This window comes from Saimiri boliviensis, chromosome 8 (assembly GCF_048565385.1).
Source record: "Saimiri boliviensis isolate mSaiBol1 chromosome 8, mSaiBol1.pri, whole genome shotgun sequence".
NCBI classification, from domain to species: Eukaryota; Metazoa; Chordata; class Mammalia; order Primates; family Cebidae; genus Saimiri; species Saimiri boliviensis.
In genome coordinates this window covers 72,944,542-72,960,551 of record NC_133456.1, presented here as the reverse complement: position 1 = coordinate 72,960,551, position 16,010 = coordinate 72,944,542, and the positions used below count along the sequence as shown (strand labels likewise).

The 16,010-nt window shown below is 48.9% G+C and overlaps 1 protein-coding gene across 1 annotated transcript; it reads right to left on the bottom strand.

The window, feature by feature from the left end:
* Positions 1-4,680: 4,680 nt before the first annotated feature.
* Positions 4,681-15,509, bottom strand: PSMD2 (proteasome 26S subunit ubiquitin receptor, non-ATPase 2). Its single transcript, XM_039478711.2, has 21 exons — positions 15,316-15,509; positions 14,809-14,865; positions 14,275-14,439; positions 13,067-13,188; positions 12,663-12,887; positions 12,208-12,366; positions 11,908-12,052; positions 11,669-11,729; positions 11,272-11,418; positions 10,994-11,100; positions 10,670-10,797; positions 10,344-10,431; positions 8,511-8,673; positions 8,286-8,387; positions 7,951-8,096; positions 7,297-7,380; positions 6,478-6,646; positions 6,296-6,390; positions 5,988-6,114; positions 5,137-5,255; positions 4,681-5,026 (listed from the first exon to the last, which is right to left on the bottom strand). Exons 1-21 carry the CDS (start codon positions 15,448-15,450, stop codon positions 4,844-4,846), a joined length of 2,727 nt encoding a protein of 908 aa, XP_039334645.1. The 5' UTR covers positions 15,451-15,509; the 3' UTR covers positions 4,681-4,843.
* Between the last annotated feature and the right edge of the window lie 501 nt (positions 15,510-16,010).

Genomic DNA, 16,010 nt, shown 5'->3' with positions numbered 1-16,010 from the left:
CCATCTCTACTAAAAATATGAAATTTTTTACGCAGTGGCTAACACCTGTAATCCAAGCACTTTGGGAGGCCAAGGCAGGCGGGTCACCTGAGGTCAGGAATTTGAGACCAGTCTGACCAACATGGTGAAACCCTGTCTGTACTAAAGATACAAAAAAATTAGCCAGGTATGGTGGCTCATGTCTGTGGCCCAGCTACTCAGGAGGCTGAGGCAGAATCACTTGAACCTGGGTGGCGGAGGTTGCAGAGAGCTGAGATTGTGCCACTGCACTCCAGCCTGGTGACAGAGTGAGACTCTGTCTCAAACAAAAAATAATAAAAATAATAAAAGTAAAAAATAGGGCTCTGTCTCAAACAAAAAATAATAAAAATAATAAAAGTAAAAAATAGGGCTAGGCACAGTGACTCACACCTATAATTTCAGCTTTGGGAGGCCGAAGCAGGTAGATCACCTGAGCTCAGGAATTCAAGACCATCTTGGCCAACACAGTGAAACCCCATCTCTACTATAAATACAAAAATCAGCCAGGTATGGTGGCACACATGCGTAATCTCAGTTAGTGGAGAGGCTGAGGCAACAGAATCGCTTGAACCTAGGATGTGGAGGCTGTGGCGAGCCAAGATCGTGACTGCACCCCAGCTTGGGTGACAGAGTGAGACTCTGTTTCAAATAAATAATGAAAAAGATCAGACACTTCCACAGAGGGGCAAAAGCATAAGGATGGGAAGAATAAGGACAGAAGAGAGGTAATCCTAAAACTGACAGCCAAAAGATCTTGGAGGCCAGAAGGGATCATCATCCTAGAGCCAAACTCACAGGTCAGATAGCTTGGGTTTTCATCCAAACTCTGATACTTACTACCTGGCCAGAATTTGTCATCTTTCCCTACTCAATGGAGTCCCCCAAACATATTGTTGCTTACATAATGGATAGAGCCCAATCTGAAAATCTAGGATTCATCCTACATTCCTTTTTCATCCACACTATGTCTAATAAGACACCAGGTCCTATTGGTATTTGGATCAAAATCAAGTCCTATTGATTTTATCTTTTAAAAAATCATTCTTCTACCCTTCCCCATGTCCCCACTTCAACTGCCCTAGTTCAAGCATTCATTTCCCTTGCCTGCTCTCCCGTCAGTCCTCGGGGTGAGCTTTCTCATCCAGATAGCTGATCATGTCACTTTTCTGCTTTCAATGGGCCCCATTGAGAGATACTGTCAAATTCTTAGCACAACAAAGCGCTTGTAAACCTGGTCTAAGCCTGAATTTCTAGCTGTATCTCCTACCACACTTTTCCCTGGCCCCTATACACTTAGCCAAACCAAATTATTGGTAAGTTTCTGAAAATAGCTTTTCCTCCTTTTTGCCATTGCTACTCCCTTAGCTATATTCTGCCCTCTTTTTCCTCTGCACAAGCTTACCTTCCTCTAAGTATAAGCTTCCTCAAGGAAGTCTCCCCTGACTGCCCCAGGCACTCGGGATCCATCTCACCGATCCCAGGGTACCTTGTTCACACTCTGGTACAGGATCGATCACAATTGTTTTCATCACTGAATTCAACTTTTTGAGCATAGGATTTTTTTTTTTTTCTGTATTTGCATCCCCATAAATTGGACTAATGTCTGATGTAGAGTAAGGCTCCACAGTTGTTCACTGCTGAATGAAGTACTAAAATATGTAAGTAAATGTGAAGTTAAATGCCACTATGAAACTTTTTGAGACAGTCTCGCTCTGTTGCCATGCTGGAGTGCAGTGGCATGATCCCAGCTCACTGCAACCTCCACTTCCCAGGTTCAAGCGATTCTCCTGCCTCAGCCTCCAGAGTAGCTGGGACTACAGGCATGTGCCCCCACCCCTAGCTAACTTGTATTTTTTGGAGTTTTACCATGTTGGCCAGGATGGTCTTGATCTTTTGACCTTGTGATCCACCCGCCTTAGCCTCCCAAAGTGCTAGGATTACAGGCGTGAGCCACTGCACCCAGCCGAAACTGTCTTATTCTAAAGCACAATCACCAAAATCACAATTTGGGAGAGAATTATCTTTTTTAGTTTACAAATCACTTTTTAACATTATTATCACTGGAAATCAGGTAAGGCAACTACTATATCCACACTATATAATAACAGAGGCTCATCACACATGCTAACTTGAAGATATGGCAGTCACAGTAAAGGGACTCAACAGGTCCACCAACTCCTTAGTCCTGTTCAACCTTATACAAGCTGCCAAGATGACTCAATCCAAAATTGCTGATGTCTCGTGCCTGTAATCCCAGCTACCTGAGAGGCTGAGGTGGGAGGATCACTTCAGCCTATAGAAGTTGAAGGCTACAGTAAGCTATGGTCATGCCACTGCACTCCAGCGTGGGCCACAAAGTGAAACTTTATCTCCAAAAAATGTTTAGTAATAAAACAACTGAGCCAGGAGTGGTGGCTCATGCCTGTCATCCCAGCACTTTGGGAGGCCGAGGCAGGCAGATCATGAGGTCAGGAGATTAAGACCACCCTGGCCAACATGGTGAAACCCTGTCTCTACTAAAAATACAAAAATTAGCAATGCATGGTGGTGCGCACCTATAATCCCAGCTACTCCGGAGACTGACACAGGAGAATCGCTGGAGCCCAGGAGGCGGAAGCTGCAGTGAGCCGAGATCATGCCACTGCACTCCAGCCTGGGTGACAAAGTGAGACTCTCAAAAAAATGAAAAAAACTGGCCAGACACACTGGCTCATGCCTGTGATTCCAACACTTTGGGAGGCTCGGGCAGAAGGATCCCTTGAGGTCAGATCAAGACCAGCCTGGGCAACACAGCAAGACCCCTCACCTCTACAGAAATAAAAATAGGCCAGGCGTGGTGGCTCATGCCTATAGTCCTAGTTACTACTTGGGAGATTGAGTCAGGAGGATCACTTGAGTATAGGAGTTTGAGGCTTCAGTGAGCTATGACTTTGCCACTGCTCTTCCGACTGAGTGATAAAGACCATTTCTAATTAAAAAAAAAAAAAAAGTTATTTGTGGTGGTACATGCCTGTAGCCCTACCTACTCAGGAGCCTGAGGGTCAAGCCTTCTTGAATCCACTTTCTACAAGGACATCCCAGAAGTACATGTTAACATCATCAAATCCCTCAAATAGCAGCCTCCCAAGAGGGACAGGGGTTGCAGGAGGTAAATTTGTCCCTTTCATTCAGTAGCAAATAAGTCAAATTAGAAAAGTATGAGGCTGGCCGGGTGTGGTGGCTCACGCCTGTAATCTCAGCACTTTGGGAGGCCGAGGCAGGCGGATCACCCGAGGTCAGGAGTTCAAGACCACCAACATGGTGAAACCCTGTCTTTAAAAAAAAAAAAAGTGTTGAGGCTGCCCACTCTTGGCCATCTTTAGCCCAAGGTCAGGAGGTAACAGGCTTGAAGAGGGTGTATTGGTGGTGAAGGGTAAGAATGGGAGTCATTTACATGATCCACAAGCCCCCCTGAAAAGTTGTTTGGAAGAGTTTATGTAAAAAGATCCGACCGGGTGCAGCAGATCATGCCTGTAATCCAAGCACTTTGGGAGGCCAAGGCAGGTGGATCGCCTGAGGTTGGGAGTTTGAAACCAGCCTGACCAACACTGGGAAACCCCATCTCTACTAAAAATACAAAATTAGCTGGGCGTGGTGGTGGTTGCCTGTAATCCTGGCTACTTGGGAGGCTGAGGCAGGAGAATCTCTTGAACCTGGGAGGCAGAGGTTGCAGTTAGCTGAGACCGAGCCATTGGACTCCAGCCTGGGCAACAAGAGTGAAACTCCACCTCAAAAAAAAAAAAAAAAAAAGAAAAACAAAGATCGAAGATCCATTGGCTGGGTGCGGTGGCTCACGCCTGTAATCCCAGCACTTTGGGAGGCCGAAGCAGGTGGATCACCTGAGGTCAGGAGTTCAAGACCAGCGTGGCCAACGTGGTGAAACCCCGCCTCTATTAAAAATACAAAAATTGGCCGGGCGCGGTGGCTCAAGCTTGTAATCCCAGCACTTTGGGAGGCCGAGGCGGGTGGATCACAAGGTCGAGAGATCGAGACCATCCTGGTCAACTTGGTGAAACCCCGTCTCTACTAAAAATACAAAAAATTAGCTGGGCATGGTGGCGTGTGCCTGTAATCCCAGCTACTCAGGAGGCTGAGGCAGGAGAATTGCCTGAACCCAGGAGGCGGAGGTTGCGGTGAGCCAAGATCGCGCCATTGCACTCCAGCCTGGGTAACAAGAGCGAAACTCCGTCTCAAAAAAAAAAAAAAAAAAAAAAAAAAAAAAAAATACAAAAATTAGCAGGGCATGATGGCACAACCTGTAATCCCAGCTACTTGGAAGGCTGAGGCAGGAGAATGGCTTGAACCCAAGAGGCAAAGGTTGCAGTAAGCCAAAATTGTGCCACTGCACTCCAGCCTGGGTGACAAGAGCAAGAAGCTGGCTTAAAAAAAAAAAGAAGAAGAAAAGATCCATTACATTTACAGGTTTCTCAAGAGTTCTAAGAAAATGAAACAGAGGATGAGTAGAAAGGAGGGGCTCAGTTCTTTCCATTCAGGAGGGGAAGGGGGTCAGTTCTTTGTATCCAGGGCAACCTCCTGCTAACCTAGACTCAGAGTTGCTCCAAACAATGCCCTCTCTAGTTTAGACTCCAGCTATGACACCCCAGAAAACAGACATGAAGAGACCTTGGGGATAAAGGTCTTTATTGAACAACGTTATCTCGCTCAGTAACAAAAGAGTAGGAGGTAACAATTCCCCCAGAAGTCTGCAGCTGTGTCTACCCTCGACAACAGGATGCATGGCCTGCTGATACATCAGCTGTAGTTCAGAGCCCCTGGTGGTCACTTAGAGATCATAATTGGGGTTCTTCCGAAGGATAACAAAACCTTCCAGAATGGGGGTAACAGGAAGAAATTCCTCGGTGGCCAATTCTGCCCGTTCCCCGTGGGCCAGCAACACTGGGGTTGTATGTGTCTGGAACCCTGTGATGGTCTTGGGCTTACCAGCCTGCCCCACCACATCCACTGCCTGTAGGGTGAGAAAATTGAAAAGGATGGAAGAGTAGCAACCACCCACTGTCCACGCCAGTTTCAGCAAAGCAAGTGTATGTACATTCTCCCGTCTACTCAACCTCTCACCTGGCCCACACGGACAGACACGGGCAATGGCCGCAGCTCCTCATCAAATGTAACCAGCATTCGGGGCTGCATGGCAGCCACCAGCCCATACAATACATAGTGTGATTTGCCTAGAATAACTGAGGGAAGCAGACAGGACAAAAAGTTAAGAGACGAAAGGGCAGGCCTGGCCAGAATACTGAGAGTCCACCCCAGCCTTAGCCCTTTTTTCTTTTTTTTTTGAGACGGGAATTTCGCTCGTTACCCAGGCTGGAGTGCAATGGCGCGATCTCGGCTCACCGCAACCTCCGCCTCCTGGGTTCAGGCAATTCTCCTGCCTCAGCCTCCTGAGTAGCTGGGATTATAGGCACGCGCCACCATGCCCAGATAATTTTTTGTATTTTTAGTAGAGACGGGGTTTCACCATGTTGACCAGGTTGGTCTCGATCTCTTGACCTCGTGATCCACCCGCCTTGGCCTCCCAAAGTGCTGGGATTCCAGGCTTGAGCCACCACGCCCGGCCTAGCCTTGGCCCTTTAACTGCTCGGTCATACGACTGAGCCCATACTCCTCCCCTCATGTGCCCTCCTACTAACCAGAGATGCCCCCGCCTCACTTTGCTTACAGCCTTTAGACTTGAAAATTGTGTTTCCCCAGTTACTTAGGAGCAGATGCTGGGACACATCATCCTCCAATCTCTTTGGGCCAGATCAAAAGTGTGTGAGATGAAGATCTCATGTCACCAGCCCAAAGAACCTCAGGAACCTAGGAGTGGTACAGAGCTAACTTTGAACCTAAACTGCCAAAGTGGGCCTGGAAAGGGTGGAGTCAGCACTACATGCTGTGACATAAAACTTCTGACAGGAACTCACTGTTTCGAACATCCAGGAAAGAGACGAGCACAGTGAGCAGCCCAGCCACAGCCACTTGACTCATAAGCTGCCGGTCACTGTGGTAGGGGCAGAGGGTAAGTGTGCCCTTCCCTAAATGTGTCAGGCCCTGAAACAAACAGAGGGAAGTAGAGGTGAGGAGTCATCACTGACGAGGTATCACCTAATCCAGCGAAACAGAAATCTGGCACTTGGTCACATTTTTCCTCCTGGGCCAACATTCCATGTCCCTCCTTCCATCACCGGATACCTCCCCGGCACGCTCTGAGAAGAACAGTTCTACTCTTTACCTGTGCTAAGCGCACCATGAAGAGGTTGTTGGGGTCCTTGGCATGATACTGAGCTAACTGGCGCAGCATCGCAGCCAGACGGGCATTGTTGGTACCTGAAAATGTTAAGCATTACAGAGGTGAAAAAAGGGACCTGGAAAATCTTCCCCGCTGCTTATGATCTTCTTCTGCCTGATACTCACCACTGCCCACCATGCCCATGGCAAAAATGGAGTTATAAGAAACTTCCGGATCAGCATCATGAGAGAATTTGCTTAGGGTATCCAGGATGTTGAGTCGTGGGTTTGAAACGGAGATGAGGGCCAGTGCTAAAGGTACAGCCCTCCGGAGTGTAGGCTCCCCATATCTCAGCTGATGATCCAAGAAAGGACAACAGTAAGGGGGAAGGCAGTAAAACAGGTGCCATTACAGAATGGACTGGTGGGTAAAAGGGGGCCTTAGCATCTAAAGAAAAGGTACCACAGGCAGGGCATAGTGGCTCACGCCTGTAATCCCAGCACTCTGGGAAGCTGAGGCGGGCAGATCATGAGGTCAAGAGATCAAGACCATCCTGGCCAACATGGTGAAAACCCTATCTCTACTAAAAATACAAAAATTGCCAGGCACGGTGATTCACACTGTAATCCCAGCACTTTGGGAGGCTGAGGCAGGTGGATCACAAGGTCAGGAGTTCAAGACCAGCCTGGCCAAGATAGTGAAACCAGGTCTCTACTAAAAATACAAAAATTAGCGGGGTACAGTGGTGGGTGCCTATAATCCCAACTACTCGGGAGGCTGAGTCAGAGAATTGCTTGAACTCAGGAGGTGGAGGTTGTGGTGAGCCCAGATCATGCCACTACACTCCGGCCTGGGCAACATAGCAAGACTCGTCTCAAAAAAACAAACAAACAAACAAACAAACCACCTCTCCACCACCAAGAAAACCCATCAGAAAAGTCTTCGCTGAGGAACACCAGGCCACCAGACCCAGTATATTCCAATCTTCTTCATGCTGTACTCACCAAATGGCCAAAGGTTCGTAGTGCCATCTCTGCACCAATCTCCTCCCCCATAGCAATAAGGGCAATCCCCAGAACAGCCACTCCCTGCAATTGAAGAGGCAGCAGAACCCACTAAGCTCAAGGGAATAAAAAGCAGTCACCCTTGACTCAAGTCCCATCTGAAAATAAAAAGCCATCCTGTGGGGAACACCCTCACGCCTTACGTACAGTCTCATGCTATTTCTTTTTTTTTTTTTTTTTGGAGACAGAGTTTTGCTCTTGTTACCCAGGCTGGAGTGCAATGGCGCAATCTCGGCTCACCGCAACCTCCGCCTCCTGGATTCAGGCAATTCTCCTACCTCAGCCTCCTGAGTAGCTGGGATTACAGGCACGCACCACCACCATGCCCAGCTGATTTTTTTGTATTTTTAGTAGAGACGGGGTTTCACCATGTTGACCAGGATGGTCTCGATCTCTTGACCTCGTGATCCACCCGCCTCGGCCTCCCAAAGTGCTGGGATTACAGGCTTGAGCCACCGTGCCCGGCCAGTCTCATGCTATTTCAATACATGGCGATACCCAGAGGGGCTCTAGGGCAAAAACCAAAGCCAGCTCCCCCGCATGCTTCTCCCTCCTCACAGCCTCACTCTGAACGTGCCCAGCTGCCCATGTGACCTGATGTGCTCCCATGTCGGCAGGGGCTTCCTTTTTGTCCTTGTCCTTCTTTTCCTTCTTGTCTTTGTCCTCCTCCTTCTCTTTGGAGTCAAAGTGTTCGCTACAAATGTGGAGCAGCTGCTGCACCTTCAGCACATTCCCAGAGCCTGCGGCAGGGTGGCGAGGGAGAATGAATAGACATGAGAAATTACAAGGAAAAGCTTTGGAAAACAGTAGACTAAAGTATCTACAGCAGATCAGAATGAATGAGAAAGGAAGAACAACCTAAAAGTAAGGACCAAGAAAGAAGTGAGGAGTCACTGGGGCGCACAAGACAGCCTCATAAAGACACAGACCTGCATACGCACACACATCCACCAGTGTGTTGGCAAAACTGCGAAATGGCTCTGACACAACCTCCAGTGCAGCCAGGATTGCCTCAATGGCCTCACCCTTCCCTACACGACAGATTAAAGGGGTTAGAGGATACTTGCCTCCATCCAGCACAGCCGGACACATAAACCCTCCCTGTTGTATCCAGTTACCATCAGTCCTTTGCCCAAACTGAAACATCTCCTCACCCAGGTGGTTGAGACCCAGTCCAAGTGGAAGCCAACGAGCATAAGTGTCCTTGAGCTCAGTCTCTGACTTCTCCATGATGGTCTGAAGGATGGTAGAAGTTACATCTCCATTGCAGGACCCCACTGCTATCATTCCACAGGCTAGAGCTGTCACACCTGCCACCTAGAGGTAGGAAACCAAATTACACATAAGAAGTTACTAAAACACTTTTACGTCTTGATTCAAGATAGCCTATTCCTACAGTCCACTGCAAGATGTTCTCCTAATATTAGGTTACAATCCCTTTCTGATGGCAGATCAAAAAAACAATAGTAGCCATTATTCATTGAGTACCGAATATATGCCAGCCATTACACCAACTGTTTCACTTATTATTGACATTTAATCTTCATCACCTCAGGGTCACAGGTCCTGAGGTTATCCCCCACCTTTTTTTTAAAAAAAAACAGAGTCTCACTCTGTCACCAGGCTGGAGTGCAATGGCACAATCTCAGCTCACTGCAACTTCCACCTCCCAGGTTCAAGCGATTCTCCTGCCTCAGCCTCCAGAATAGCTGGGACTACAGGCGAGCACCACCATGCACAGCTAATTTTTGTATTTTTAGTAGAGATGGAGTTTCACCATGTTGGCCAGGATGGTCTCGATCTCTTGACCTCATGATCTGCCTGCCTCGGCCTCCCAAAGTGTTGGGATTACAGGCATCAGCCAGCGCGCCTGGCCGTTATCTCATTCATTCATTCATTCATTCATTTATTTATTGTGAGACTGAATCTCCCTCTGTTGCCCAGGCTAGAGTACAATGGTGCAATCTTAACTCACTGCAACCTCTGCCTTCCAGATTCAAGAGATTCTCACGCCTCAGCCTCCCCAGTAGGGGATTACAGGTGCGCGCCACCACACCTGGCTAATGTTTTCTATTTTTAGTAGAGACGGGGTTTCACCATGTCAGTCAGGCTGGTCTGGAACTCCTGACCTTGTGATCCGCCCACCTCAGCCTCCCAAAGTGCTGAGATTTCAGGCATGAGCCACTGCATCCAGCCTTATCCCCTTTTATTAATGAGAAAAATGTGGCCTAAAGAGATTGAATTACTTGTTCACAATCATACCATTACATAAACAGAGATGGCAAGATTTGAACCCAGTCTTTCTGACTCTAAAACCTACGCCACTAGCCGCCATACTGTACTTAAGGCTAGACAATGACTAAAGTACCGAGGAGCATCATCAGCCCCAGGCTGCATTAAGTTACACTTCACTCTAGTCCAAGGAGTCTCTCAGAGATCCCAAGGGAAAGAACTCAATACTAAAATTTAACTCTTTTTTTTTTTTTTTAAAGACAGGTTCTCACTCTGTCACCCAGGCTGGAGTGCAGTGGTGTGTTGTCAGCTCACCATAACCTCCACCTCCAGGTTCAAGCAAAAATCTCCCACCTCAGCCTCCCTAGTAGCTGGGACTACAAGCAAGCATCACCACACCTGGCTAATTTTTTTCTGTATTTTTGGTAGAGATGGGGTTTCACTATGTTGCCCAGGTTCGTCTCGAACTCCTCAGCTCAAGTGATCTGCCTGCCTCAGCCTCCCAAAGTGCTGGGATTACAGGCATGAGCCACCGCACCTGGCCTAAAATGTTAACTCTTCAGCCTTAAAACCACCAGAGGCTCAGAATCTCAGATCAAGGGTTCACTGAGGTGACAGCCCCTGACACACACAAACAGGCATGTACACGTATGCACACATGCACATGCATACTTCTTTTTCATTATTTATCACAGAGAGTAGGACTCAAAAGCACCTTCTCTACTTACTCTAAACACTCCATAGCCTCTACTCACCTCCATACTAGACTTTGAATCTCCCATCACAGGCAGCAGCAGTGTTAGGACATCTTCACGATTTGAACCAGCATAGGCCAAGCCTAGCCTGCAAAAGCCATGGAGAGGCGGTCCCATGGATACAGCAAGGATATGCAAGTATACACCAAGAAGAGAACAAAAAGAGGACTGGTCATTCATTCACCATCTCAACAAACATTCACCAAGAGCCAAATACCCAGTAGGCACAGTGATAGCCCTTAGCAATATAGGTGAAAAGGGCCCAGTTCCTGTTCTCCAGAGGGCACAGGCTGAGCACTACCAGAAAGACAAGCGAGGAACCTTACCCAAAGATGGAACCAAGTCTCATGGTGTTGCTGTTGTGGAGAACATAGTCTGAGAGCAGTGCCAGAGCAGGGTCACACTCATTCCGGACCCCAGAGTTCACTATGCCACAGGCAAGAAGAGCTCCTGACTACAAAGAGCAAACAGATTCTTCACTCAGGTTACTCTACCTTCCTCACCACAAAGGATGCAACATGGGCCTCACTGCAGCACCCGCCTTAATTGGAGATAAAAACTGGGCAGACCTCATCAGTGAGAGAGAGGCACTGCTAGGCACCAGAATACGGAAGGGGGAGTCCCCATGAGCGGGCTGTATCCAGACCAACCTTGATATAGTCCTCAGAGGAGTACAGGTACTTGTCAATCTGGGTGAGGCCACCATCCACATCCCACAGCAGAATCATGCCAAGGGATGCAGCTGCACTCAACATTCCTATACCAAGGAAGAATCTATTAGCCTGAAAATGGCCCTATCCTGAGGATCCTGTTATTATAAGAGCTCTCCCAAGAAATGCATGGTGGATCTCTTGTTGGATTATGGCTCCAAGAGGACAAAAGGAGCGATCAAAGCAAAACAAAGGACAAAACGGGAACAGACTTATACCGTGGTCCTTGTTCTTGTAAAGCCATTTGTTGCCATCATCTGTTAGCAGCTTGTCTTGGCCAAAAGCTGCATTCACAAAGCCATTCACAAAAGAGGAGGCCAGGTTCATGCGGGCAGAGTCCACCTGAGAGCCACTGCCTCCAAACCCTGCAAAGGAGGGAAAGGAAATGTAAGGAAAGAAGATTTCAGGTAGGACAAGAAGGAAACATAGTGTGGCAGCTGGTCTCTGGTTCTCAGCTAGTCCCTCAGTACCCTCTAACTATATCCCCACCAGTGACCCCAAAAAAGGTTCATGGAAATTCTGAGCTCAATAGGAGAAGCATGTTGGCCAAGCCATCACTCCCAATATTAGGGGCCTAACTACAATCCCCCAATTCTCATACACAGGGCTACTCACTGTTGTTCTCTAGGTGAGTTTTGTATATGTCGTCGGGCACCTTGGGCTCCATAATGTCCAGCTGAAAAGAAGTCAGAGGGTCACAACTGCTCCCCTAGAACTCCCCCAGCTGTCCCTTCTGCTATCCTACTGAATGGCAATTCTAATCAAGGAGAGTCTAGTCAGAGGTAGAGTCAGGGAGGTAAAACAGAAGGCAGAATTACAACCAAAAGGCCTCAGTGAAAAATGAGCAGTCTCACCTCCCGAGCTAAGGCCAAGAAGTTGCTGTTGAGCTGTACATTGGACATGATCTCTGTCAGGTCCTCATACTCCTCTACATCTTCACTCAGCTCCAGGAACACCCCATGCCGGCCTAGCATGAATGCCATCTGTTTCTGTACTACCCTGTGGAGAGAGCCCGCACATCTGCTCACTACTGCCCACTAAGGGCACAGGAAAACGCCCTCAAGCCCTTATCGGAAACTGTAACTCCCAGCTCTTCATGCAAATTCCCTAATCGTAGGCTTATCTCTTCCTTTGCCAGCTTCTTCCCTACATACACGTCCTTGCAGGAGGTGAAGATGTCTTCTACCAACTCCATGTCATTGAGCATCAGTGCCAATCTCAGAGCTTCAGGGAAGCGGCTGAACTTTCGGAACACACCCAGGGCACAACGCAGTAGTGCTGAGTTCTCAGGCTCAGGCACGTAATTCACACAACTACAAAAGTAAAATAATAAGGAATTCAGAAAGTCCCACACACTCATTTTCCCCATTGAATTCACTTACCCAAAATAAACAGTGAATAAGTACTATACACCAGGCACTGTGCTAGATGTTAGAACTACTAAGACGACACAAAGTCTCTGTCCTCAAGAAACTCACAGACATCAACAGATTAACTACAGTGTGAGCCTATGCTTGAGGAAATGCTCTGGCAAAATAGAGGCGGCGCAGTTGAGAGACAGGTGCTGAGGAGGGCACACCTGCCACCCATCCCTACCGTGTTCACTCACCTGGTGAGATAAAGGCAGACCTTTGCGTATGCATTCTCATCAATGTCCTTCTCCAGCATGTCCACCTGCTCAATTTCCATAAGCAGGTCGCAGGCCTCATGCTCTGCATTGTGGGCCATGTTATAGGGGACGATTTCCTTCACCAGAGTGAGCAGTGGCTCCCGCTGTACCTTCTCCGCATCATCCAGCTCCTGCCACTCCTTAGCCACTTCTCCTGCCAGATGCCTACAGATACACCCAGACCATTAAGTACAGCTTCAGGGGACGCACTTCTCTGTGGGTCAAGAAATGCAGTGTCTGGGAAACTCAATACACAGATACTCCAAGATAGATAGTAATCTGAATTCTAAATTATCTTAGAGACTCAGAGCCCCCTTCAGACGCCCAAGAAGAAAAGATCTTACCTGACATACTCATGACCCCATGATGCCAATTCCTCCTGGGAGCCCACTAGCCGATACTTGAGGCACTCGCGTTCCCCACTCATGGTCATGGCCAAAACAGAGATGATGTCAGCAGCAAAACGCTATAAAGAAAACATTCCTTTGAAGTCAAACACAGCAGTCCAGCATTAGGGGTGCATGCATTATGGAATCAAGATCATTGTCTCCCAAATTAACTATGTATATAGTACTAAAAATTTAACATGTTATATAAGCCAAACCTCACAAAAACCAAGGTTGGTGTTGCTATCTGCATTTTTTTTTTTTTTTGAGATAGAGTTTCGCTCTTGTCACCTAGGCTGGAGTACAATGGCGTGCTCTTGGCTCAATGGAACCGCTGCCTGCCAGTTCAAGTGATTGTCCTGCCTCAGCCTCCTGCGTAGCTGGGATTACAGGTGCCTGCCACTAAGTCTGGCTAATTTTTTTTTTTTTTTTTTTTTTTAGTGTATTTTTAGTAGAGACGGGATTTCACCATGTTGGCCAGGCTGGTCTTTAACTCCTGACCTCAGGCGATCTGCCCACCGCGGCCTCCCAAAGTGTTGGGGTTACAGGTGTGAGCCATAGTGCCCGGCCGCTACCTCCCTTTTAAATGAACACAGCTGAAGGGTGATAAACAAGGGATAATGTGGAGAAAAAGGAGTGCTCTTAATTTTAGTTTAATTACAATGATAAACTATTAAAAGGTTTTAAGCAGAAAGGACCCACAACCAAGAAAGATCAGGACAGGTGCTACGTGACAGACAGACTGTGTAGGAGAGAAGGACAAAGGCAAGAGCGCCAGTTAAGAGGCGCTGCTACAGCCCATCCGAAAACTGAACATCTCCAGGATTAGGGCTGTCCCAGCAGGCAGTGCAGTGACTGAATGTGGAGCATATTTTAGAGATGAATGTACATGAGAGAGAAGAAGAGAGAAAAATCAAGGTTAAACCTAAGTTAAAAATAACCCATGCTAATGAAACCCTAAAGTCCAACACAAATGACAGAGACAGTGTCTTCTGAGAAGTTGATCCTCCTCTCAGCTCTTTTGTGGACGTTTTGACTATGATGAACTCCGCTCAAATAGATCGGGCCTTCGGTCTATCAGGCTTCCTGTGACTCGCAATGAGCTCCACGGTCTGGGTAAAAAGAATTCCTAAACGAGGCCTCCACCAGGTTTGAAACAGTTTTACCTTATTCTCCCCAGGGGCCATGTTCTCATAGATTTCCTTTAGTTTGCCATAGTGTGGACGCAGAAATTTGAGAGGCTTGGGCACTGAAGTCATGGAAGTCGTAGAAGAACGAATCTGTCTTCGCAATTCCTCCAGCGCTGGTCGATACAGGGATGTGTCCTTCTCCTGATCAAAAGATGATAGGGCTCAGACGAAAAGGAGTCACACCCCTCCAAGGCGTAATACAGAGATATTTAACAAATCCCCCAAGGAAATAGCTGTGTCTTATTCACTCATCTGTGATTCCCTAACTCCCTGCACCCTGCCTGGCACAGAAACAAATCACCCAAGTTAAGAGTTAGGAACTCTGCTTCTCCCACAAAAAAAGCTGCAAAACTGTACAAATATCCTTTTGTAATTCTCCTGCCTCCCAACATCATCGTCAACACTCGCCCTAAAATACAGCCCACCGCACACAGGAGTTGCCTCAAAACGGAATAAAACAGGTGGGAAAGATCCAAACGTGCACCGAGTCATGTTAACATCGTGACTCACCCCCAGCCGTTCCACGAGCATCTCCAGTTCATCTTGAAGCTGTTTATCCTCCTCGGACTGGAGGATTCGGAGAAACAAGCTCATGAAGAGAAGGAATCCCAAAGACGTCCTCCTCCCACTTACCCGGGGCAGGTGGAGAAGCAGCCTGCCTCCTTAGGAGGGGCCAGGTGGACAAGGAAACAGAGTAGGAATGGGACGCCGTGGTTGGAAATCAGCCTGGGTTCTGAACCAGGCTCTACCTGAATGCCACTCTAGGAAACAGAGGTGACAATGACCCGCCCGAGCCCACCTCACGCGGCAGTGGTGAGGGTTGGTGGGGACGGCAGAGGTGACAGCGCGGAACGGAGAATGAGGAGCAGAGAGGCAGAGTGCCGGGAGTCCCGGGGGTCGCCCCAACAGCCCTCTCCCTGGCGCGGTGGGGCCGTTGGGAGTCGGGGCTAAGGCCTGCGGAGCCGCCGTGACTCAGCCCCGCGGCCTCCTCTGCCGGCTCTCCGGGCCGCGCCTCACCAGCTCCTGCTCTTTGTCCTTGTCCCCGGCATCCCGCCGCTCCTTGCCGCTCGGCTTCTCGTCCGCGCCGCCGGGGGCCGTCGCCGGGGACTGCTGGGGCTGTACCGGCGCCTTGTCCCGACCTCCTTCCTCCATCTCCGCCGCTACTGCCCGCCCGCTGCGCGCGCACCCGTTCACACCTCCCTTTTTCCCAGACGACCTCGCGCGCGTCCGCCGCGGCGCCCCTCCTCCTCCAAAGCCCGCCTGCGACCGGAAACGCCGGGGCTCGCGACCCACCCACCCCCGCGGCCTGAGAGCCCCGCCCTCGGACCCCGCCCCCGGAGGCCGGCGAAGACTAACACTCCCAGTGTCCCCCGCGCGGTAGGCGCCACCCGGCCCCCCCCTCCTCGCCGGAGTTTCCCGAAAGCCGCGGGACTTCGCCTTGCCGGGTTTGGGTACGCTGGCTGCTGCGGATGGGCGGTCTGCGATCCCAGACGCCGAGTTTTTCTCGGCAGTAGGTTTTGCTCATAACGGTGTAAATAGAACCCACAGTGACCCTCCAGTTGGCTGCGTGGCGCGACAGACAAACTAGATTTCTTGAAATCCGGGACGCTTGATAGCCGCCTGTTTAAACTCTGTGTTAACTGTCTAGCCCACACCACTGGGGAATATTAACTTCATTTGGTGGTGGTGTTATTGAGACGGAGTCTGGCCCT

Excerpts from the sequence above, each read along its gene's own strand:
- PSMD2 (XM_039478711.2), bottom strand. The coding sequence starts at position 15,450 with ATGGAGGAAGGAGGTCGGGACAAGGCGCCGGTACAGCCCCAGCAGTCC. Across the intron at positions 6,391-6,477 it reads CATGGGCATGGTGGGCAGTG|GTACCAACAATGCCCGTCTG; the intron begins GTGAGTATCAGG and ends TAACATTTTCAG. Across the intron at positions 5,256-5,987 it reads TTTCCTGGATGTTCGAAACA|TTATTCTAGGCAAATCACAC; the intron begins GTGAGTTCCTGT and ends TGCTTCCCTCAG.